This window comes from Phytophthora parasitica (assembly GCF_000247585.1).
Source record: "Phytophthora parasitica INRA-310 unplaced genomic scaffold supercont2.87, whole genome shotgun sequence".
Taxonomy (NCBI): domain Eukaryota; phylum Oomycota; class Peronosporomycetes; order Peronosporales; family Peronosporaceae; genus Phytophthora; species Phytophthora nicotianae.
The window spans coordinates 120,404-143,164 of record NW_008649073.1 but is presented as its reverse complement, the minus strand read 5'-3'; the positions used below and the strand labels follow the sequence as shown (position 1 = coordinate 143,164).

General features: G+C 51.3%; 13 protein-coding genes across 14 annotated transcripts in view; 6 read left to right on the top strand and 7 right to left on the bottom strand.

Moving 5' to 3' along the window:
* Window positions 1-31: 31 nt before the first annotated feature.
* PPTG_18622 (hypothetical protein) lies at window positions 32-2,095 on the top strand (the record flags this gene model as incomplete). The annotated part of the gene is made up of 5 exons (XM_008916655.1): window positions 32-730; window positions 802-893; window positions 972-1,212; window positions 1,285-1,902; window positions 1,973-2,095. The coding sequence occupies 5 exons, from the start codon at window positions 32-34 to the stop codon at window positions 2,093-2,095; spliced, it is 1,773 nt and encodes a 590-aa protein (XP_008914903.1).
* A 548-nt stretch (window positions 2,096-2,643) lies between these two features.
* PPTG_18621 (hypothetical protein) lies at window positions 2,644-4,986 on the top strand (the record flags this gene model as incomplete). The annotated part of the gene is made up of 1 exon (XM_008916654.1): window positions 2,644-4,986. One exon carries the CDS (start codon window positions 2,644-2,646, stop codon window positions 4,984-4,986), a length of 2,343 nt encoding a protein of 780 aa, XP_008914902.1.
* Window positions 4,987-5,006: 20 nt separating this feature from the next.
* On the bottom strand, window positions 5,007-6,146 carry PPTG_18620 (hypothetical protein; the record flags this gene model as incomplete). Its single annotated transcript, XM_008916653.1, has 1 exon — window positions 5,007-6,146. One exon carries the CDS (start codon window positions 6,144-6,146, stop codon window positions 5,130-5,132), a length of 1,017 nt encoding a protein of 338 aa, XP_008914901.1. The 3' UTR covers window positions 5,007-5,129.
* Window positions 6,147-6,605: 459 nt separating this feature from the next.
* PPTG_18619 (NADH dehydrogenase [ubiquinone] flavoprotein 1, mitochondrial) lies at window positions 6,606-8,871 on the top strand. Its single transcript, XM_008916652.1, has 3 exons — window positions 6,606-6,767; window positions 6,843-6,883; window positions 6,962-8,871. Exons 1-3 carry the CDS (start codon window positions 6,725-6,727, stop codon window positions 8,375-8,377), a joined length of 1,500 nt encoding a protein of 499 aa, XP_008914900.1. The 5' UTR covers window positions 6,606-6,724; the 3' UTR covers window positions 8,378-8,871.
* PPTG_18618 (hypothetical protein) lies at window positions 8,604-9,392 on the bottom strand (the record flags this gene model as incomplete). The annotated part of the gene is made up of 5 exons (XM_008916651.1): window positions 8,604-8,795; window positions 8,874-8,917; window positions 8,987-9,044; window positions 9,109-9,202; window positions 9,262-9,392. 5 exons carry the CDS (start codon window positions 9,390-9,392, stop codon window positions 8,604-8,606), a joined length of 519 nt encoding a protein of 172 aa, XP_008914899.1.
* Window positions 9,393-9,498: 106 nt separating this feature from the next.
* Window positions 9,499-10,435, bottom strand: PPTG_18617 (hypothetical protein; the record flags this gene model as incomplete). Its single annotated transcript, XM_008916650.1, has 2 exons — window positions 9,499-10,040; window positions 10,114-10,435. 2 exons carry the CDS (start codon window positions 10,433-10,435, stop codon window positions 9,499-9,501), a joined length of 864 nt encoding a protein of 287 aa, XP_008914898.1.
* Window positions 10,436-10,510: 75 nt separating this feature from the next.
* Window positions 10,511-11,702, bottom strand: PPTG_18616. 2 transcript variants are annotated; one of them, XM_008916648.1, is made up of 2 exons: window positions 11,426-11,702; window positions 10,511-11,356 (listed from the first exon to the last, which is right to left on the bottom strand). In XM_008916648.1, exons 1-2 carry the CDS (start codon window positions 11,427-11,429, stop codon window positions 10,557-10,559), a joined length of 804 nt encoding a protein of 267 aa, XP_008914896.1. In that variant the 5' UTR covers window positions 11,430-11,702; the 3' UTR covers window positions 10,511-10,556. The 2 variants fall into 2 exon arrangements, with proteins under 2 accessions (XP_008914896.1, XP_008914897.1); XM_008916649.1 differs by having other exon boundaries at window positions 10,511-11,702.
* A 1,469-nt stretch (window positions 11,703-13,171) lies between these two features.
* On the bottom strand, window positions 13,172-13,354 carry PPTG_24373 (hypothetical protein; the record flags this gene model as incomplete). The annotated part of the gene is made up of 1 exon (XM_008916686.1): window positions 13,172-13,354. One exon carries the CDS (start codon window positions 13,352-13,354, stop codon window positions 13,172-13,174), a length of 183 nt encoding a protein of 60 aa, XP_008914934.1.
* A 511-nt stretch (window positions 13,355-13,865) lies between these two features.
* Window positions 13,866-15,785, bottom strand: PPTG_18615 (TKL protein kinase; the record flags this gene model as incomplete). Its single annotated transcript, XM_008916647.1, has 1 exon — window positions 13,866-15,785. One exon carries the CDS (start codon window positions 15,783-15,785, stop codon window positions 13,968-13,970), a length of 1,818 nt encoding a protein of 605 aa, XP_008914895.1. The 3' UTR covers window positions 13,866-13,967.
* A 536-nt stretch (window positions 15,786-16,321) lies between these two features.
* Window positions 16,322-17,688, top strand: PPTG_18614 (hypothetical protein). Its single transcript, XM_008916646.1, has one exon. The coding sequence runs from the start codon at window positions 16,354-16,356 to the stop codon at window positions 17,461-17,463; it is 1,110 nt and encodes a 369-aa protein (XP_008914894.1). The 5' UTR covers window positions 16,322-16,353; the 3' UTR covers window positions 17,464-17,688.
* Window positions 17,689-18,077: 389 nt separating this feature from the next.
* PPTG_18613 (hypothetical protein) lies at window positions 18,078-19,161 on the top strand. The gene has a single exon (XM_008916645.1). The coding sequence runs from the start codon at window positions 18,262-18,264 to the stop codon at window positions 19,018-19,020; it is 759 nt and encodes a 252-aa protein (XP_008914893.1). The 5' UTR covers window positions 18,078-18,261; the 3' UTR covers window positions 19,021-19,161.
* Window positions 19,052-21,362, top strand: PPTG_18612 (hypothetical protein). Its single transcript, XM_008916644.1, has 2 exons — window positions 19,052-19,074; window positions 19,161-21,362. Exon 2 carries the CDS (start codon window positions 19,282-19,284, stop codon window positions 21,196-21,198), a length of 1,917 nt encoding a protein of 638 aa, XP_008914892.1. The 5' UTR covers window positions 19,052-19,074; window positions 19,161-19,281; the 3' UTR covers window positions 21,199-21,362.
* A 1,033-nt stretch (window positions 21,363-22,395) lies between these two features.
* The window catches only part of PPTG_18611 (hypothetical protein), a gene marked incomplete at both ends in the record, with an annotated part of 3,155 nt that continues 2,789 nt past the window's right edge, over window positions 22,396-22,761 (bottom strand). Inside the window, one exon of the mRNA XM_008916643.1 lies at window positions 22,396-22,661. Coding sequence (XP_008914891.1) covers window positions 22,396-22,661 — 266 coding nt within the window. The remainder of the gene's footprint in view (window positions 22,662-22,761) is intronic.

Genomic DNA, 22,761 nt, shown 5'->3' with positions numbered 1-22,761 from the left:
TGTGATATTTTTTGCCGCCAACGTCACGTAGATGACGCAGGTGGAAGTAGAGGCAGGAGCGCTTAGCGGCACGAAGCCTGTGGCTGCTGAAGTGCCCAAGAGTAAGTCTACCAAGTCATCAGATAAAGGTGACGTCAAGACCAAGTCAAAACCCAAGCCAAAGGCAAAGCCTAAGCCGCCGACCAACACGTTAGACCGGTGGTTTAAACCAGCTACCAGCGCGGCGAAAGATAAGAAACCTAGCGACAATCCCAAGGGAATTGATGATGTAGTAGTAATCAAGGACGACGAGAAACCAGTCGTTCAGAAGAAATCGAAGCCCGTGGGTGCGTCCCGCAACTTCGTGCAGCGCTACATCCACATCAACGACGAGTGTCGCGTGTGCGAATGTGCCAAAACGGAAGAGGCAACGCGTTGCGAGCTTCGCTGCGCCACTTGCTCAATGACAGTCCACAAGAAGTGCTACGGTGTGAGGGGTGAACTACCCGATGGAGATTGGAACTGCCGCCGCTGCCAGTTCATATATGACGAGACAGCATGGGAAGATATCAGCAGTTTGATTGGGGTGGAATCGCCTGAAGGAGTCACGTTCCCGACATGCAAGCCACTGGATGAGAAGCAAAAGTTGCACAAGCTGCAAACGGACTGTGATTTCGCCGCCGTGTTCTTATTCTTGCAACGCTTCCGTCGACTTGGCCTCAAGTTGTCGAACGTCGTCACTACACTGGAGGTGGGGATGTTGTTGCCTATGCTGATGATGTTTTAATCAGTGCTAACTCAACTTGCTATTACTGTTTGCAGAGTTTAGCCAGCGCCTTGCTGGAGCCGAAGGAGGACGGATTGTGCGAGGAGCTCCACACACGACTGCTGGCCAACATTAACGTCGTCATGAAGTACGTTCCGTACTTGACCATTCTTGGCCGCGATAACCTACTCACCAGCGTTATTCCCCGGATTCGCTCTTAACTCAGCAAAAAATATCAGTGGTATGTCCACCTCTTTCGCTTCTTGCGAGAAGAACAGTACCCACCAGCAGTTGCACAAGACACAAAGTTCCCAGCTACCAGCGCTGAGGCGGAGAAGCGCGAGGGATTTTACTTTGACCTGCCAGTAGCGGAGAGGGTGGCCATTCTCAAGTTCTTATGTGAAGTGCAGTTTGACCGCAACGACACACTCATCGAGCAGATTGATGACGAGGAAGCAGAGTCGATGGTACGTTAGATACTCTATTCATTAAGAGTTTTCAGCAGTGTGCTAACGTATCAGTACGTTTACTGTTAACAGAGGAACGCACCGATCGGGACAGACGCCGTAGGTCGCTCCTACTTCATTCTGGAAGATGCTGCGACGGTGCCAAATGCGGTGGTGTGGGTCTGTAGGTGTGCGCAGATTGGTGGGACCGACTGGGAGACTGTATGCAACGATCTCGATTCAGTGGAGTCGCTGGTAGAGCAGTTATCGCTGTCGGTTGATTCGTCGGACTTGCAGTTGTGGCAAACGCTGTCTCGGGGTGCTCTCAAGAAGCTCACTCGACAGCAGGAGAGGCGGAGACGAAACGAGCGCTGGAAAAGTGAGCTTGCTGTTACTGGAGTACTGGATTCGTCCGGTAACTTGGAAGGTATCGGTCGACGCTCGTTACGCAACCGGCAACAGGTTAACTACGCGAATATAGATGCTGAAGAGGAGGAGGAAGACATTGTTGCTGACTCAGATAAGAGTGGGGATGAAGAAGAAGCGTTCGAAGCCAAGAGTGACAATGATGCTGAGAGCGAAACAGACGGAGACGATGACGAAGAAGGAGAAGATCAGCCTCGACGGTCGACGCGCAACAGTGTGGTGCTGACCAAGAAGCGGAAGGCTGAGAGCAATTCCACACGGAGAAGCAAGCGGATACGGTACTCGGTACGTTACAACCACCTCAACCGCCTACTGTAGTACCAGATTCCTAAACATTTAACTTGTTTTCTCTCAGCCACACGCGAGTGGCCATCCTGGTCTCCGTCGTAGTTCTCGCAACCGCAGCGCCGCTATGACCCCTTCTTCTCAAGACGAGGAGGAGGATGACCACGATTCGGATGGCGACTCGGACGAGTGAGTAAGCGAGTGCGACCAACGGCTGCAAAGGAGCGCGGGGTGGACTGTTGGCACGGTACTCCACTCCGCCACACTTCGTCCAGTTGTGCAGCTCCGCAGTGCGACACCGCGGCACCGACACTGGCACCAGTCCTTCAGAACCTCCTTAACGACGATAAGTTATCGTAGGTTAACTTTGTCCCCCTCATTCTCGATTACGCACTTTCAAGCGACACATTTGTGGTTGCCGCAACGTCATCGCCCACTCAAGATACACTTGAACTACATTTCTACCAATCAGGGATCACTTCGGTGACGGTCTGAGCCCTGAAAGAAGTCGGAGCTTACGGGGCTGCACATTCCTTCCCACGCTTTTTAACGACGCGACGGCTCCAGGGCAGCGCTCGTCAAGGTCTGTACCCGAGCCCCCACCTCACCCCTCGCCCTCTCCCTTCACGGTAACGTATCCGGCACTGCCACCTTATTCCTTATTTTCCGCGTCCCTGACGTTGTGTCCCTTTTGTCTTGTGTTGCATGTGACGCTTGGTGTCGATCATGAAGCTGTCGGTCATGCAGCCCACGGCGTTGGAGCCCACGCCGCTGTCCAGCGACAATGGACCCCTCAAATCCGCCTTCGGGGAGGTGGTGCACCGCGGTTGGCTCAACCTCAAGACGCGCAGTATGGTCAACGTGCGACCGAGACACATGCGCTACTGTATTCTAACGCGGGACACGCTGCTGCTCAGCACTTTCAAGTTCCAGCCCAGCACTGGCGATCTGCAGTCCGGGCTGGTCAAGCCACTACGCAGCTACAAGGTACTGGGTGTGGCGCCCTGGGATGGCCGCCGCTTCGCCTTCCTCGTGAGTGTCAAGCAGGTGGACGACCATGCAGACAAGGTGCTAGAGATTGACGGCCCTACCGCTACAGCGGCTAGTGACTGGATCCATCATTTGCGAGTTCTGACGAGTCATGACGAGGAAGAATGGCCGCCTAACACGACGTCGCTGGCTTCGCTTGGAGGAAGCGACCAGAGCTCCGACTCGCCCTCGGACGCGACCACGTTGTTCAGTAATGACAAGAAGGAAGCCAATCTGTGGGTGAAAGGCGCGTCGGTGCATCGTGGTTTATTGAATGCTTCAGGAGAGAATAATTGCTTCTTGAACGTGGTCATCCAGAGCTTCTGGCATTTGACATCTATGCGGCATTTCTTGCTGCATGTAGAGGTGAAGGATGAATCTCGTACCGTGGAATCCAATGTGCTTCGAGCACTGAAATCGATGATGACGGAGTATGACGACACGTCCAGTGGAGTGCTGCACTCTCGCGCTATTCGTAAGGGATTGAGTGTGCTATACGCAGCTGACAAGAACTTCCAGGAAGGAGCGATGTACGACGCCGAAGAGACTCTACTGGCTCTGTTGAATCTGATGCATCAGCAGACAGAAGCAACACAGATCGAAGAAACACACAAGACAACGATAATGGTAAAGTCGCTGGTCAGACTTGTCAGCGCTGACACGTATGAGGAGAAACCACAAGCTGTCTTCGATGACAACAGCATTCCACATTTGGTGTTCTCACACCAGATTTATGACAGATATGTGTGCGGTACTTGCAACCACAGCTCACCGTGGGATCTGTACTCTAACCTCGTGTACTCAACCTACGCGAGCGACTTGTATGCGTGCAAGTATGAATCTACCGAGCAGATGTTCCGTCGACTCACAGCTCAGGAAGCCGATGTGGCGTCTAAATGTGAGCAAAAAGGCTGTGGAGGAAAGCTTGGAAAGGAGCGAGTGATCCACCGCTTCCCCATGGTATTCGCAGTGTCGATTCTCTGGGCCACGCAGAACGCGACTAAGGAACAGGTGCAGGGAGTGCTGGAGAATATCGACGACCGCTTGGATCTGGCCAAGTGCTTCGACGCCGCTGGACCGGTCATCCGATTCAAGAACGGTGGTCTACGTACGACATACCGCTTGCGAGGCTTCGTCTGCTACTATGGACGTCACTACGTGGCTCTATTTTACAGTACAGCGCACAAAATGTGGTTACTGTTCGACGACTCGCGGGTGCTTGAGATGGGATCCTGGAGCAACGTGGTCTCGGAGTGTCTGAAGGGCCGATTTCAGCCCGTTCTGCTGTTCTACGAACTACCAGATCAACGCAAGGACTCATCTGTGGGCATCTTTGTTAATGATGGCTCACTTAATGTGGATCGACCGAAAAGCTTGTCTGTCGGCTCGCAGCAAGGTGAGTTGATGCCTCCGCCCATCCAGGAGGAATCTCCTGATATTGAGCGGCCATCGCTGAGACGACAGGATGACGCAGAGCTTCACAGTGTTGATGAAGAGCAAGCAACACTCTCGAGCGGACGAGGAACACACACAGTAACAGAGCTGGAGACCAACCCTGACATCGAACTGGAGGAGCTGAGTCTTCGTGACTCAATTACACAAAACATCACACCTGTATCTGCTGCTATCGCCATGTGTCCTCGCTCCATCTCCATGAATTCTCCTTTGGGCGAGGACGAGTACGACGTGCGCTTCGGCGAGGCTCTACTTCTTGGGATGTACCTAGAGAAGATAGACAACGAGTTGTGTGTGACCAGCTTCCCTCGCGGAGCCAAGGGCGGCATGTTTGGCGCCGAAAAGTGCGGCCAAATCGGTCTCTTCGACACCATTCTGCAGGCCAACGGACATCCACTTCAACACTACCAGGTGGATCGAGCACTGAAGATGATTAAGGCTCAGACTCGCCCGCTGGTAATTCGATTCCGCAAGTCTAAACGAGTGCAGCAATTACTCGACATGGGCTTCTCTCGCGAGCTGGCAGTCGAGGCATTGCAGAAGAACAAAGGTGACGTGCAAGCTGCTGCCAATTATTGCTTCGAAGCGACCAGCGGTTGATGAAAGATGGCGAAATAGTAGGCAAAATAAAGTAGGAACGAAGCACCAACCACCAGGTGCTGTACCCGTTTTGGGTAGCAACCAAAGTGTAGTGATCAGGTAAAGCAATTCATTTCAATGCATTGTCGTCCATGTAAGAATTTCTAGGCAAAAGCTGCCATTAGCAGAGTTGCAATGATGGTGCTAATTGCCACCTTCACAGACGTCGCTGCTGACGGAGAAGTGGAGGAGCCTGTGGTTCCAGTCGAGTCGCTGCAGAAGGTGCCGTTGTAGTCCGAAGAACACGTGCATACTCCGTCTGAGCCGCATGTGCCGTGTCCGCTGCATACAACATCAGAACTTGCCGAAGCATCACACTGCGTGCACTGATTGCCCTTGGCTCCTGCCGAACACATGCACTCACCATTAGAGGTGCCTTCATCGAAGTCGCACGTTCCCTCCGTTCCGCACTGCGAGACGCTGCTGCATTCGTTGGACGTGATAGCGTTGCAGTAGTCGGACGAGTTGTAGCCAGCGTTGCACTTGCACTCATAGTCCTGAGCGAAGTCCACGAGCGGTGAGCAAGTGCCGTGGCCGCTGCAAAGCGTCTGGCTTGTCGTGTTCCACCCACACTGCTCCACTACTGTGTCAGTGATGTTCTTGATGTAGCCACCATTGTTGGCGACGTACTTGGCCTTATCAAGGCATTGATAAATACCGTTCACTACGACGTATTCGTCGTTGACAGTGAAGTTGCGCTGGTAGCACTGCACCGTGCCCGTGCCATTGCCGCTGCTGCTGCTGATGGTGACGTCGTTGTTATCGTCTACAGTGCCATTGCTGCCAGCGCTACTCGTCACCGTCACGTTGAACTGCTGGTCGCAGTTATCGACCTCTACAAAGGCGCAGATCGGCTGAATGACGCGATACTTGGACGGCCAGGAAGTGAAAGTCGGACAGAGCCCGGCAATGCGGCCGCTGCACACTTGTGAGCCTGGGATGCACATGCTCAGCTGCTCTAATCCGGCAACGCTCGTATCGACTGATACACAGGCGTAGTTGGAGCCGTAGGTTGAGCAGTCTTTAGTCGTCTCACAGCGTCCTGGGTATGTGGTCGACGTGGTATCCGCGGTAACACCGGCGATTAGCAGCACCGCTGACACGATCGCAGCAGACTTCATTGCGATACAAAGACCTGGAGTTTCTACGAGCGAGCAGATTCGAGAATGAAGGAGCGGTCGTTGCCAAGACCGGAGCGTGCATGGATCTCTGGACTAGTTCCACATCAGCCGCAGGTGGGAAGGTGCTCACGGCAACGACCAGATTTAAAACCTCTAAGTATAGGGACCTATATAGAGCAGCAAACATCAATGCCAAAAAAAATGCTGAGGCGATTCTCTCGCGGGGGTTTCGTTGATGTAGAACGCTGGCTGCATCGACGGGCATAGCAAATGCGGTGCCCAAAGTGGGCTCAATGGATGGATTCATCTTTCATCATCATGCGCTTCTAATTATACAGCGCGTGGCGAAATTGCGGCCGCCTCACCCGCGCATCATTTTCGTCGACATGTTGAAGTTTCTGTCGTGTACAGCACAATTTCGATTTTCTTTAGGTATGTAGTCCACACATTTCTTGTACCCGTCAAATCGGATCGCATTTGTACGGCCCAGAGCGCAGGGGGAAGCCAGGCGTTCTGGGGGTCCAATCCGGACAAACGTCGTGTGTGCGGCCAGCGTGAGTTTGGAGCATCGAGTCACCATGAAGAGCGTCGCTCGCGTGGCCCAGAAGACGCTTTCCCAAGGTCGCCGCGCCTAGCACCATACTTAGCATCTACCTACCCACACTAACTTATCCTTTCTTGCTTTTGACATTGTAGCTGCACGTGGATTCCGCACCAGCGCCGCTGTGGCCAATGCCGTACGTGTTGCACCCACATTTTATTTTATATTTTACAATACAAACCCGTTGACTAACCCACATATTTATCAATGACAGGCGGAGGAGCCCGCTATGGCCCGCGTGTACGGCGGCCTCAAGGACGAGGACCGCATCTTCACTAACGTGTACGGCGAGGACACCTGGCGTGTGGACGGCGCCCTGCGTCGCGGAGATTGGTACCGTACCAAGGACCTGCTATGTATGGGACCGGACTGGATCGTGCAGGAGATCAAGGACTCAGGTCTGCGTGGCCGTGGTGGTGCCGGTTTCCCGTCTGGTCTTAAGTGGTCCTTCATGCCCAAGCAGACGGACGGTCGCCCGTCCTTCCTGGTCGTCAACGCCGATGAAAGTGAACCCGGTACGTGCAAGGATCGCGAGATCATGCGTAAGGATCCGCACAAGCTCGTGGAGGGATGCCTCATTGCCGGTTTCGCTATGCGCGCTCGTGCCGCCTACATCTACATCCGCGGTGAGTTCTTCAACGAAGCTCTGATCCTCCAGGAGGCCATCCACGAGGCCTACCAGCGTGGATTCCTCGGTCGCAACGCCTGCGGATCAGGATACGACTTCGACGTGTACCTGCACCGTGGTGCCGGTGCCTACATTTGCGGTGAGGAGACTGGTCTGCTCGAGAGTCTTGAGGGCCGCCAGGGAAAGCCCCGCCTTAAACCGCCATTCCCGGCCAACACGGGTCTGTACGGTTGCCCCACGACGGTGACGAACGTAGAGACTGTGGCTGTGTCCCCTACCATCCTGCGTCGTGGTGGCTCGTGGTTTGCTAGCCTGGGACGCAAGAACAATCACGGTACGAAGCTTTTCTGTATCTCTGGACACGTCAACAACCCGTGCACTGTGGAGGAAGAGATGAGTATTCCTCTCCGTGACCTGATTGAGCGTCACTGCGGTGGCGTCCGTGGCGGATGGGACAACCTGCAGGCGTGTATCCCTGGCGGTTCTTCCGTGCCCGTACTGGACGAGGAACTGTGCCAGGACATTATGATGGACTACGACGATCTGAAGCAGCGTGGTGGCTCCGGTCTGGGTACGGCCGCTGTTACCATTTTTGACAAGAGCGTGGACATGGTGGGCGCTATCCGTCGGTACTCGCACTTCTACACGCACGAGAGTTGCGGTCAGTGCACGCCCTGCCGTGAAGGTACGGGCTGGATGGAGAAGGTGTTGACTCGCATGGAAACGGGAGACGCTGACCTCGAGGAGATCCCTATGCTGGAGGAGATCTCCCGCCAGATCGAGGGCCACACTATTTGCGCCCTGGGTGATGCCGCTGCCTGGCCCGTGCAGGGTCTGATTCGCAAGTTCAAGCACAAGATCGTGGAGCGCATTGAGGATCCGTCTAGCTTCAAACCGGAGGACCACTTCCAGAAGTCGTGGCCTGGTGCTCCGCTTAAGAACCAGGAGTGGGTGGACAAGTTCTCGGACGGTTCGGCTTACAAGTCCAAGGCTTCTGCGTAAGCTATGGGAGCCAAGGGGAACGTGATATGTTGCACTGAAAGAAATGACACGAAAAACTACAAAACACACTTGCAGGATGGAGAGAATCTATAGCGAATGGCTCGAGTTGTCCATGCGGAAGCCGATGCAGAGAGGTCAGACGTTAAATACAGGAAAGCCATTCGGTGCAAGCTTTCAAGATGTAGTGGCTGTATTTATTGGGTTGGTTTTGTATCTCTTTGTGCGCTTAAACGCTAGAGGAAAGCCACTTTGGCTTCTGTCTTTCATCGTACTGAATTGTGGGCGTGAAAAACTCGATGAATTGCTGATCCAGCAGACGCATGCGAGGACCAGCGAAGCGGCAGTACTCGTCGATGATAGAAGTCAGCGACCAGTTCTCCATCTTGCGCATGCACCCAATCACGCAACCTGTACGGTGCTGAACAAATAAACAGCGATGGAGTCCTACCAATGAGTCAATTTAATTAGTTGAGGGAAGCATTGGCATGCCACTCACCGTTCCTTTCGTACAGTGCACTAAGATTGGGTGGTTTCTTACGTCTGCAAGCAGGTAACAACATCAATTAAAAACACGTGGCCGTACATAACATTTACCAAAGGCAAGTATACCGAGGAGGTGGCGCAACGCATCAGCCATGGCGTCCGGGTTAATGCTGATGAAGGGCTCCTGTTGTCAAAGATCAGGTCCCCATCAACTGGATTATATTTCTAAAACCCCTTAATAAGCGCACCTTGTTGCCGTCGATGGGGCACTGGAAGACTTCGATATTATTCTCCTTGAAGAAAGCCACGTTTTCTGGTTGGTGTCCCTGGTGGCACAGATATCTGCAGCAGCGTTTGAGGGATAATTTTAATGGTGAAAAACAACTTGAGTGTGTACGTACAACACGGACTTGAGCCCGAGCTGCTGGAGGAAGGCGTGGTTCTTTCGGTTAGGGAAACCTGAGCGGTAAACGCCCGACGCCACCATAGAGAAGTTGAGCGGCGGGATCAGCGTTTTCTCGTACGCCGACATCACTACGTGCAATTCAAAGTCTGAAATGGGTCAAATTACGATTCCGATCTTCTGATTGGACAAAATTGATTTATTCACTTCAACAAGACTGAGCTGCTTCTCCATCTTAAGCTTGAGCGGGCTTGCGAGCAGCGATAACGTAGTCGAATCCGAAGCGTATCCTGCGCTGCTCCTCCTTGGGAAGAGCGCCAGAACCAAATTCCTTTTCTAGACGTTCGTCCACGCGGTCGAGAGCTTGGTGCATGTTGTTAGCAAGCACCGAGTCCTTAAGCAGTGGAATATGACGCCTGCCAACCTCCAGTTGACGAGTGATCGCCGACCGTCCATACACATTGGTAAGACGTATACTGTTGGTCACCTCCAGCCCCACCTTCTCGAGCTGGCGCTGCGACCAATCAATCGGGTACTCGCGGTAGCAGCGACGACCCGCAAGTAGGAGACACGCGTCACGGGTGCGAGCCACCTCTTGAATCAACTTGCCTGCCTCTACATCTGCATCAATTGAGCCCACTGGAGCTTGAGATTCGCTCAACGGCTGCAGTCCTACCAAGTAGATCCGTCCCCCAACAGCGAGCAGCTTCTCCAGTCTACCGCATATTTGATCTTGGTAGTACGGCGCAAAGCCCTCGATAGCTCCAACCAGGTAGTCTGCACGCGGAAAATGTAAACTTACGTGAGAGATTTCAAAAAAGACCAACACATAATCGATTTTTCACTGTACCAGCGATAATAACGTCGAACGGCTTCTCGTTAGACAGGAAATTGGCGTTTTGCCAGTTGCCAGCATGAACTGTCAAGGGAGTCGCATGCGGTGTCTTGCTGGGGTCAAATTCGGTTGAGAGATCGTTGGCAAGAGGCTTCTCCCCCGTCACAGCGACTACCTCCTTGATGAGAGAGGAGCTAGCGCCATGTAGCAGCCACGAGAGCGAGTGGTGACCGGTGCCAGCGTCGAGAACACGGCCCCAGGAGGAGATGGAGGAATCGTGGTGCTCGCGTTCGCGTTCCTCGATCCAGCGGAAGAGCGAGTCAGTCTTGGGTGGCATGATTCGTACGGATTCGTACACGCCTAAAAAAACTAGATTACGTACTGAATATTTCTAAATTGAATTAAAATTTATGGAATTGTTTTTGGAATGCATGCTTTGCATTTTTATTTTTTCTTTTTTAACTATGTAAATTATGTCGAGACGTCCGGGTATGCTGCTGCACCGAGATAATTGCCCTCGTCGTACTATCCTTCTCAGTCCCCATTGTAGAAGCTGTTGAGGCTCCATCAGCATTTGTGTGCCCAGTAAGCGAGGTAGCACAGCTGGCGACGATCTCGTTGCTTTCACTTTCGACCCCCCATTCAATTAAATTCGCCTCGCGTCGCTTTACCCGCTTCATTTGCTGCTTCTCCTTCTTATGCGCAGCACAAAATCCGCTTTTATCAGCGTGCTTATTACACCATTCAAGACTGCAATGCCTGCCGCCGCCATGATCGTAGCACAGCCCCTTGGTCACCCGTCTCTTCGTGCAGCCTTCAATCTTACACCGCTTACCTCCACCATGGGTACCGCAACGACCTCCCGGCTCTGCCACTTTCTCACAACCTTCCACGACACACAGCGGAGCCCCACCGCCATGAGCTCTACACAAAATCTTGGTTCGAGCGACCATCAGACAGCCCGACACAGAGCACCGCTTGGCATCCGCCGGTTTGCCACCATGAGCATAACACAGCCCCTTCCTCTGCGCACTCTTCTCACAGCCTTCCACCGAGCAAGCTTTACCTCCGTGAGTGTAGCAGTGCCCTCCTTTCGTTGCAGATCGGTCACAACCTTCGACTTTGCATCGGATGCCTCCTCCGTGGCTTTTGCACAACCCTCTAGACTTGACCTGGTTCGTGCAGCCCTCGTGTTTGCACTGCGGACGCTTGTACGTTTTCTTCGCCTGAGACTTGGCCGCAGGTGGAGTAGTTGTGCCTATAACGTTTACAATGTTCGGGTTAGATAGTAGAATGAGGAGCGACTTGTAGATGACATCGCCTGTACTCATTCTTGCTGCAGTCGAATGAAACGTTGTGTACGGATTACTCCGATAGGTACGATCTGCGACGTGTGCAAATGATGGCTACACTTTATTTTTAGCTGCTGGATATGTTCTTCAAGGCCGTCTGTAAATGATTGAGTACTTCTGACCGTAATTTTGGGTCTATAGAGACACAGAGAAGCCCAAGTTGCGTGAGTGAGTGTGAGTCACCTTGAGAGAAGTCGGCGCGAAGTTTCCCGGCAGCTACGAGTTGGAGGATAGCAGTATCGGGCATGCGGCCTCCAGATCCATTACGAGATTTGGCGTGGGAGGACGGCAAGAGAACTATGCCGAACGAAAAGATGTCGGCTTTGTCGTCGTAGCCCTGCCCCATCATATCTTCGGGTGCCATCCAGAGGGAGGTCCCCACTGCTGCTGTCATTGTTCGATCAGCACGCTCCCTAGAGACGCCAAAGTCTGTCAACTTCGCGTTTAATTTATGATTCAATAAATATTCTTTGACTTAAGATCACGGTGAACCACGGTTGGATCAAGCGAGTGAAGATACGTCAGTGCATGGGCGACATGCAACGCAATCTTGACTTTTTCGTACATGAAGCCGATCGGTCGATGTTCTCTGGCGTAATGATTCAGGAGTGCTCGCAGATTTCCGCCATCCATAAACTCCATTAATGCACAGAGATCATTGGGTGAATCCCAGGCCACTCCGACGAGTTGTACGATCCTCGGGTGCTCGAGCACGGCCATAAGCTTGACCTCCGTTTAGAAAGTGATCCGATGTGTCTCGCTCTTCCTAGCCTCAGGAGTCAACATTTTGACTGCAACTTGCTATCCGTTGAATATCCCAAGTACACTTCGCCATATCCTCCACGACTAATGAGCTGCTGTACCACTACCTTTTCACGCGGGACACGAGCTCCTAAAATCGCCTCGTCACGCCACAATGTCGATCCATCTCCCCGTAGTCATTTCATCTGCAGTTTTGGTAATGTACCTTCGGCAAAATTGACAAAATCACCGTCATTCGCCTCGACCGAGAGCGTCGCGCCTGTGGATTCTTGCTTCCCCACCGCAGATCGACGTCTCAACCTGAAAATGAACTAGCCGAAGCCTAGAACGAAAACAACACCAACAACGACAATCATGATAATGATACCCATCTCGAGTCCCGCATCTGATGCCTCCCCTCCTATCACTGCAGCGTCCGACCCACTTGAGCTTTCCGGACTGGATCCTGTTGTAGATCCCTGACTGTCGCTTGCGCTCTCACTTTCCCCAGTACTGAAGCCGCTGTTCGATGTGTTTCTTTTTTTCCGTGAAGAACTTGTACATGTCCTTGTAGCATGATTGTCTCGCCACTGTGCTGCTGTTAATGGACAATGTTTTCCCTGCCGTTAAGGATCACTCAACATCCTCAAACTTAGCGAGTCGTTCTTGTACACACTAACTGATACGACGTCGAGTTGATCATCTTGATGCAGCTGTCGTTGGCCAGGAATACTCTGCCTTCAGAGTATTCCTCGCAGTCGGTTGACGGTTCAAACTGTTCCATCATGACGAAATCTGTCGTCTTGTAGCAGATTTTGGTCCGTGTCTTCGACGCAAATAACGGTGCGGCAGTATTCCGTGCTGTTGAAAGTGTACGGCGAGCAATTGTAGGTAATGTTGTGCTGTCCGCAGTTGAATTCTGGGAAAATGTCCATGTAGAATGGCGCTCCAGAGCAGTCAGTGGTCTCCCAATAGCCTGTTTACTGGTACGTGAAGCTGCTCACACGGTGCAACAGAAGCACTAATATCACCAACACGCACGTAACCATGATGCCTATGCCGTTATTTATCTTGTGTTTAGCAGATTTCTCGGTGAAGTGAAGTGCTTCCAGACATTTTGAGGATTGCAACTGGATACCCACTTTCTTGTTCGCCACAGCCATCACTTCACGATTTCTGGTGTCCGCAATAATTAATACAGAGCAACTGTTGTCGCTATTGCTAGCAGGGAACCCGACAATATCATTTATACCTATTTCTAAGAAACTTGTCAATAGATAGCGTTGGGGTAAATGTCATCATGGAAAATAAATAACTGTAAGATGCACATCAAAACAGTAGATTATTAGTGCAACTTTCATCCATCTATACATGCATCAACAGTAGTGACGTCCCAGTACTTCTGGTTGACCTCGAGCGTAGGGTAGTGACGAGAGCGTCAGACATCGTGGTTGATGAGGTAGCTTGGAAGGGTTGCAGAATGAGCGATGAAACGAGCTGTCAACTTGCTGAGAGGCTCAACACCAACCAGCAAACCTGTTGGTTGTCGTGGACACGGAAAATAAATAGTGTGCGACTACTTGCTAGATTCGTAACGGGTATTCAGATGTACCCTAAATAAATAATTTACAGGAAAAATATAAATATATTTTCAAGAAATATATTTTTCGGGTTCCCTGATTGCTAGTTGCCGCATGGAAAACATGAATCTTGGTTGATTACCAACGCAAAAAAAAAAAAACTAACGAACAACAACGAAATGCAACAAAAAACCTGCTAGGTAGTCATCTCTCTCATGGCCTTCTGCAGACGATAGAGCACCTCTGGCGCTGTTGGACGATCTTTGGGGTCCAATGCAACGCATGCAAGTCCAAGCTGCATCAACGCCTCGGGCCCGCCTTGTGAAAAATCTGCGCGTAGTTTTCCACCCGCCACGAGTTGCAAGATAGCTGTATCTGGCAAACGATCGCCAGAGCCGTCGCGTGGCTTGGCGTGAGCGTACGGCATCGCGTGCGTGTTGAGCTCCGACAGCACCACGCCGAGAGAGAAAATATCGGCTTTATCGTCGTATCGTTCGCCCATCATGACCTCAGGTGATATCCACAGTGAAGTCCCGACACCTGCCGTCATAGTGCGATCGACATGTTCACGCGAGACACCAAAGTCCGTGAGTTTGGCATCAAGTTCGCGAGTCAGTAAAATGTTCTTGGACTTGAGATCGCGATGAATCACAGCAGGAATTAATGAATGTAGGTATGTGAGAGCGTGTGCAACATGAGAGGCGATCTTAGCCTTTTCGTATGTGAACCCGATCGGTCGATGAGCCTCTGCATATTTGTTCAGCAGAGCTCGCAGATCTCCACCAGGTATGAACTCGATCAACCCACAGAGGTCATTGGGCGAGTCCCAGGCGATCCCAATAAGACGAACAATTCGCGGATGTTCCAGCGTCGCCATGAGCTTCATCTCAGCAAGAAAACTGATACGATGAGCTTTACTTTTACGCGTCTCTGGTAGCAGCATTTTAAGAGCTACACGCCGTCGATTGTATGCGCCAACGTACACTTCGCCGTATCCTCCTCGAGAAATGAGACGCTTGGCAACTACTTTTTCACGAGGAACTCGAGCTCCCAAGATGACCTCATTACGCCACAGAGCCGATTCTTCTTCGCCTTCACCCCCATCTCGATTGGACTCGACACTGGAAACGTTTGTTGGACGGGTTTCCATCGGGATTTCCATGGCTAACACTGCGTTCACGAAGCCCCCAACGTCAGATGGAGCGGTTGAGCTGTTCACTTCTTGTCGTTTCCGTGTAGATCGTCGTCTGCACCAGAAGAATAAACAGCATGCGGCCACAGTGACTACCAGAGCGACCACCACGATCACAATTGAAGTACTTTTGCCCACACCAGACTTCGTACTTGTGTAGCTACTGCCAGTACTGATGGTAGTAGCAGAAGTCAAATTGTTACTGTCCTCGATACTTCCGGAGCTACTATACAAAATCCGAGTTTCTACTCCACGTGCATTCGTGGTGCCGTTGACATTGCTTGCACTCTGCGAGTAAAACTTGTACTGACCATCAAAGCACAAGTTGTTGTTCACCGCGGCACCTTCAATTAGAAACTCCATCGCTTCAGCGGTAGTACAGGCATTGTCAGCAAATATTTTCAGACTCATCGAGGCGTCATTGCCCACATTGGCGATCCCTGATCGATATGATGTTGAGTTCATGATCTTGACGCAGCTGTCGTTAGCCAGAAGCACGTTTCCTTCGAGGTATTCATCACAGCCCGCGCTAAATTGCTCCATCGCCAAGAAGCGTGACATATTGTAGCTTTTGATCCACTTGTGTGTATCGGCCACGCAGGTGGTGGCGCGATAGTACTGACTACCGTCGAAAATGTAGGGCAAGCAAGTGTACATGACACTGGTTTGTTCACAGTTGGCTTCAGGGATGATGTTGATGTAGAATGGTGTTCCAGAGCAGTCGGAATTCTCCCAATAGGCTGTTTGCAAGTATGTGGGTACTGCCGCTTCCGATGCTTGGAGCAACGCCAATACTGCAAGAAAAGCGGTAGCCGGTGGCATCACTGCTGATGGTTCGTTCACAGCAATGAAACAGTGGTCACGCGCCGTTTAAAGCGGATCGGAATGTGGGCATGAGCATGAAGTGAATTCCAAGCGAAATGGCTGCGAAAGTGTAGCCATCTATTTCCGAGATTCCCTGTGGACGAAAGGTGAATCTCGATGTGCTACAGTAGCAAGTCTAGCCTGTATCCTTTGACGACATCGTTTGCGGTCCGCATTGCGTTGGCAACACCGCTGTTCTTCTGGTTCTGGGTGCATTTTCACGCTTAATGACGAGAGCGAACAGCAAATTTTTGAGAAGATGTGGTATGAAATCTCACTGCGCCCTTGCCAAATAGTCGATACTGTATGAAGCTAACATGCCGTTGCGGGTATTTATACTTCGAAGTACTTGTTCACAGTCATGTCAAGTTCTCATCATCTATCTAGGAATTCATGGTTGGGTTCGTCCTCTTTCCATCAAGTTGAAGTGCATTTCTATAATGTCGTCCTAAGGTTGCTCCAATTGGAGCAACATCTCTGCTAAAAGGTATTGTTGGTCGATAGGTGCCATTTTAGCCGTTGCAGCATGAGGACGTCAACACATATCCCGCCTCGAAACGCACACTTGGACTTATCTCGAGCCTTCACCACAGAGTCCAGACCACAACCAAGCCCCACATTCTTCACGACCACTTCGCATTATTCACTACACCGCGAAATGATTAAGAAACCAATAATTTCCATCTTGGACTGGGATGACACGCTATGTCCTACAACATGGTTACATTTTCGAGGATTGCTAGTAGCGCATGGACTCATCGACGGAGTTCCACCCATGGAGGTTGAGACGTTCGAGGAGAAAGTAGTGCCATCTCCATTGACTTCATCAGATCGGCAGCGACTGGAACTATTAGAGCACCAAGTTCTGGAGCTTCTGCAATTGGCGGCTCGATTCGGTCCGGTGTTCATCGTCACGGCAGCTTCGTTGCCTTGGGTGGTGGCTAGCGCCGAGCATTTTTTGCCTAGAGTGCGGCAGTTCTTACTGGACAATCAGCGCCAATGTGAGAGTAAAAATGCAGGCATTGAACGGGTCCAGGTGGTGTCGGCTAGAGATTGGTACCATCATCAAATTGGTACTGGGAGTAGTCAGCTTGAGTGGAAATGTGCTACATTTGAGGCGCTGTGTAGCCATTTGAAGTTACAAGACGTGTTTGCGAGATTAAAAACTCGGACGGATTTGATTTCGATTGGAGATGCTCGATTTGAACAGGAGGCGTGTGTGAGGATGGAGATGAAGGCGAGCGAGTTTTTGCGAAGTAAAACGATGAAATTTGTGGAACAACCGACGTTGGAGGAGTTGTTGGAGCAGCTTAAAATGATGAGCAAAATGTATGATCCGATGTGTCAATACGACGGCGGATTACATCTTTGTGTATCGCGGAAGGAGACGAGCAGCGCTCAAGACAGTTTTGGAGATGGAGGAAGATTTGTTGACAATGCACTTGAAACGTTGCAGCTAGTGCAGATTGATCGCATGGCTGCGCTAAATGGATCGGCTGCTAGGGATTGCGATGCTAGACTTCAACAGCTTCTAGCAGCAGCAGACTCATTGACACATAAAGCACATTATGCTGGCCACGATCATAGTTACCAAAACGAGCCACCGCTTGCTGCCGTTCCGGGAGCTCGAAACTGAAAGAATAGGAGCGATATTTTTTTTTTAGTGAAGGATAGGTACAGGGTAGGTAGAAGTTAAACTGAACGCATGCGTAGAAGCCATCGAGGCCTTACGTACAAGCTAGAGCGTCTTCTGGCGGCTGGAAGGCTTCAGTGGAAACAAGCAGCTAAGAACTGAAATGTGGGGAGAGGCATTGGTTTTACACCAATTAATCAGCAAAGCCAGAATGGTTGTATTCTTGCCAAAATTGCTTAGGACTGTACTTCTAAGCAACCTGTATTCTACTAATGGAATTCTCGAGGTGTAACTTTTAAAGCTAGTAGAGATCACATAAACAATATTTGTGATAAGCTTGATCAGGACATTTTTACTGTTGCTTGATGCAACAGTGTCCACTTCGAGTGTGCCAATTAAAAGTGCCAATGCAAAAGTGTCCACTTAGAGCGTGTCAATTAGAAGGCATCTACATAGAGAGTTAATAGCTTTAGCAAAGAAGCTCGTCGCCGAGCTGGGTAGTAGGGAAAATATGTTCACGTCAAAGACTCGTCTCTCCTGTCTAAAATTTATAAGCACGTATCCATACGTGCTTGCGAGAATACGGTCAGGTTGGTCATCATTGCTACAAACCAAACATGAGAGCCAAAGCTCGTAGAAGACTGAAAGTGCTCTGTCCGCAAAGATTCTTGCAAGAGTCTTGCAACGAGACCAGCGAGCTGCCACTGCCGACGAGTCGCTGCTGATGTCTCTCACTTCTCAATTTGCTTCCTGCGAACTACAACAAAGAGGGTACTCTTTCCAAAAACTTCAAGCACCAAGATGCTCTCTCGCTACGCCGTCCAACTCGCCTTGATCGCCGCTTCGATCGCAGTCTTCTCCTCGTCTTCGGACGCCTGCCTCACGGGATTGTTCACGGGCAATGACTGTGATTCCGACAGCACGAGCATAAGCTTGCTCGGTGGCACGGTCGACGCTCCATGCGATGAGGACACTCCGTCAATTCTGTCTGGCGGTTTGTTGGGCGGTGGCTTGACAGGTGGACTAAGCGGTGGTATCACCGCAGATGCTCCATGTGACGACGACACTCCTTCGATCGTGTCTAGCGGACTCACAAGCGGCCTGACAAGTGGCCTGTCGAGTACTGGCTTGTCGGGTGTCACCGCGGATATCCCGTGCGATGATACACCGTCTGTCATCTCGAGTGGACTGCCAAGCACTGGTGCCAGCACCGGAGTCTCGACTTCGACGGGCACTCAGCAAGCTTCCGCCACCAATTCTGGCACCTCCGCGACGGCCAGCATTCCGTCTGCTTTGACGTCGAGTTCCCCATCAACGGCTACTGGAGCGTCAACCACGGCGAGCGGCACGGCGACTTCAACCGCGACCGCTACTTCCACCGCCCAGGGAACGATGACGTCTAGCGCTGTCGATCCAAACACGGCTGCGCAGACGTCGACTGCTGCCGATCCAGCCACGAAGACGGGTGTTTCCAGCGCCGTCTCCACGGACCCCGTGACGAAGTCCGGCACATCGGCCTCCACCACCCTCAACTCGGCCGCGCAGCACCTTCGCCACTAAGTCATCGTGTGTGGAGCTGCCTCAGCGCAACCTGCCCCCAAGTTTCTCTTTTCCGTAGCGTCGCTTATGTCTTTCTAGTTGAGCGTGTTAATGTGAAGCGTTCATTCATGTGCCTTGGAATATTTGTGGTTATCTTACAGCAGGTGTGAACAATACCCGGAATTCTCGACGAGAGCTCTTCTCCCACCAGGTGCGTTCGACGTAGCCATTTCGGGTTGCGCCCCCTGAAGCTCTGCCAGTCGTCTAATTGTGGATACTCCAATGAGGATTGGTATGATCTCACATAACGGAAGCTGTCGGGGGTTCTTGCCCCTCTTGTTGGTGCTGTTTTGGTCTATAACGAGCTCTCTGGCTCTGGGCCGACGATACATTCGACCTGTTCCAGACCCCATCACGCCCGAACTCATGCCCGCCGAGACGGCAAGCCATGCGGGCGACAACACCCGACAGCAGCAGATCCTGCAGCTCCAGCGTGTTTACTGTCGAGGTGAGCTGCTGCATGAGGTGCAAATGCAAGAGCTCTTCCCGGACAGTAAACACTTTGTAGATATGCCCATCAAGGCTACGTCGTCGGTAGACGAAGTGCTGGTTCAATTCCAAGAGCTCAAGGTGACATTCGCTAACAAGACAACGGGAACAGAGTGGAAAACGCAACTTGCTGCGTTCATAGACCAACACTTTGATCCACCAGGAGCAGAACTGGTGCCTGTCACCCCACCAGACTACAAGGAGGGAGAAATACCACAGAAAATCAAAGAGATCAGGGACGAACCTCTGCGTGGATGGGCGATGGAGCTGCATAAATTATGGAAGGTGCTTGCTCGTGTCCCTGCGTCGGAATCGGCGGATCAAGCGTCTAGGAGCTCATTTCTCCATTCTCTTCCTATTGATACTCCAAGTGATGTATTAGCGCGCCAATTCAACGGAGAGAACGTGCTCGTTGTGCCTGGCGGTCGCTTCCGTGAGAGCTACTATTGGGATTCGTACTGGATCGTACAGGGACTCCTAGTCAGTGGCCTACATCAAACTGCCCGCGGAGTGGTGAATCACTTGCTAGAATATGTGGCGGAGTTTGGCTTTGTCCCCAACGGCGGGCGTATCTACTATCTCACACGTTCACAGCCGCCAATGCTCTCAGATATGGTGCGCTTAGTTGCTAAGCTAGAAGATGCGAATGACACGAGCGCGTGGGACCTTCAGTACTTACGAGCTGCGGTGCCCATACTGGAGCGAGAATACGACTTCTGGATGCATCGTGGCGTTCACGGTCACGCCGTTGAGGTCCCCGGATTTTCTTCGCAGTCAGCAGGCGAGGCCTTTGTGCTCAACCGATACGTTGCACATGCTGATGAACCTCGACCTGAATCTTATCGTGAGGATGTTAACACGGCGTCTCTTGTATTCGCCAACCAAAGTGACACTGAGGACAAGAATTCGCTGTACAACGAGATAATCGCAGGGGCAGAAAGTGGTTGGGACTTCAGCAGTCGATGGTTCGGTGACTACTCAACCATGGCTACGATCCGAACCTCGCGAGTGATTCCAGTCGATCTGAATGCTATACTACACCGCGTGGAGCTTAACCTCGCAAAATTCCACGAGCTATTGGGAAATTATGTTGCATCGACACGATTTCGGAACGCCGCGAAGACTCGCGTGAGAGCGATGGCCGCTGTACTGTGGAGTGAGTCGGATGGATGCTGGAAGGACTATTTACTGGACTCTCGTCTGCATTCTCCTGTGATATCCTTGTCAAACTACTCTCCGCTGTGGGGCGGAGCTTTCGACGGTTCTGATTCTTCTCGACTGGAGAGAATCGTGGCGTCTCTGGAAAGATCTGGACTAGTGGAAGAGGGAGGCCTCCAAACCACGACGTCCGTCACGGGGCAGCAATGGGACGCACCAAACGCTTGGCCACCCTTGCAAGATATCATCATTGAAGGTTTGCAGACGGCAGGAACGGCAACATCGCGCGCTCTTGCGAAGCGTCTCGTGCTAACGTGGGTCAAGGCTGGCCTTGTGGCCTGGCAGAAAACGGGTCTCATGTTTGAGAAGTACAACGCTCAGCAGCTGGGAGGTGTAGGCGATGGGGGCGAGTACACGCCGCAGTTTGGTTTTGGCTGGTCGAACGGCGTGATTCTCACTTTCCTGACCAAGTATCAAGAGCAGCTCCGTTGATATCTAGAGCAGTTCTATCAACTTTTTCGTATCAATCTTTTCATTTGCTGGATCATTGTGTGCTTGAATGCCTTCTCCCAGATAAAGAAAAGAATACGTTTGCATACAGCAACATATCGGAACGAATAGCACAAAATCAATGAGCAATTTTTATATCTTCTCCATTCATATGTGGTAAAAATATACTTCAAGTAATCTGCAGTGAACGCGAGGTCACCAGTACACGGGAAAGCTCCTACCGCGTGCTTACTACTCATAATGTTTAGACGACATTAACGTGTGTTAACAGGAAGCCATCTATGCTTTTGGCTGGCTCGGTTTAGAACAAGTCTGGCTGGACAAAGATATCAGTGTGCCGTGATTAGAACATAAGGCTGCAACCATTGGTAAAAAAAACCAGCTTCGAGGGCTCATGAACCTATTGGTGTAAGGTAAGCAACCAGTTATCCGCCAATTTGGCAAAATTCGGCACGCGGATTTTTGTATCAGAAACCAGAGCTCGTACGGACACAAGTAGGGTACCGTTCGAAAGTTACGGATTTTGGCTACCTCGTCGAATTTCTAGGAGTAAAGCAGAGTTATTTAAGCCACTAAAACCCTTAATTATGTGAGGCGACTGGTCAGAGGCAAGGTTCCGCCGTATCAGTATAAATCACCGCGTTTAATAACGATTTTAGGGACCCCCTAGCCCTTGGATAAAAAAAAATCAGAAGTCGGTTATGGAAGGCTCTCACCCAATACAAGATTGGTGTTTGAAACGAGATGATATCATTTTTTAAATTTTGCGTCGGCCCTTAACTGATCGACGGCCCTTAACTGATCGACGGCCCTCAACTGGTTTCTCTTAGTTGCAATTAATCAAATTATTGATTGACTCGACTTCAATTAAAATACACCGGCAATCATGCACTGGTGGATCCACCAAACGCAGTAGAAATCGGTGTAATCCATACACGAAAAAAATACGTTACCGATAGCGATGAATAGCAGATCTTTCCCTGCGAAATGTACAAGTACTTCGATGTGCATCAAGATTTGGTATATGTAGTTGCAAATGCGAACTTCATATTCGTAGAAACTGTAAATGCATTTAAGAACTCAAATATCAAGGTGAAATGTGCGATTCGAAAAACTCGTCAATGCTAATCAAATGCAGATCTCAGTACCCCGACTGGTCATGTATGACATCGCTCTAGCTCAGAAAGCGCAGTCCGAGGTGTGTGGCTTGGTAACGGCGGGCGTCACAGCAGGCGTCTCCGGAGTGGAAGGGGGAACGCCCTTACCAGGGTTCTCCGGGGTAGGAGGCGTGAATTGAACAGGAGTTTCGGGGGTAACGCCAGGGATCAGAGGAGGGGGGCCCTGCTTGCCAGGGTTAGTCGGCGTAGGAGTCGGCAAGTTACTGTCATCCGTCGGGAGTTCAGGCGTTGACGGTGTAGATGGCGAAGGTGTTGGCTGGGTGGGCACTTCGGGTGAGGGTGGGACACCCTGCTTCGGAGGCACACCCTGCGTCGGCACCTCAGGGGTGGGCGGCACCTCCTGCACGGGGGTCTCAGGCGTCGGCGT

Bases quoted from the DNA above. Each gene is read 5' to 3' on its own strand.
- PPTG_18613 (XM_008916645.1), top strand. From the start codon at position 18,262: ATGCTCTCTCGCTACGCCGTCCAACTCGCCTTGATCGCCGCTTCGATC.
- PPTG_18612 (XM_008916644.1), top strand. From the start codon at position 19,282: ATGAGGATTGGTATGATCTCACATAACGGAAGCTGTCGGGGGTTCTTG.
- PPTG_18614 (XM_008916646.1), top strand. From the start codon at position 16,354: ATGAGGACGTCAACACATATCCCGCCTCGAAACGCACACTTGGACTTA.
- PPTG_18619 (XM_008916652.1), top strand. From the start codon at position 6,725: ATGAAGAGCGTCGCTCGCGTGGCCCAGAAGACGCTTTCCCAAG. The intron at 6,768-6,842 runs GTCGCCGCGCCT...TTGACATTGTAG, and splicing joins CCAGAAGACGCTTTCCCAAG to CTGCACGTGGATTCCGCACC. The intron at 6,884-6,961 runs GTACGTGTTGCA...TATCAATGACAG, and splicing joins GCGCCGCTGTGGCCAATGCC to GCGGAGGAGCCCGCTATGGC.
- PPTG_18616 (XM_008916649.1), bottom strand. From the start codon at position 11,429: ATGAGTACAGGCGATGTCATCTACAAGTCGCTCCTCATTCTACTATCT.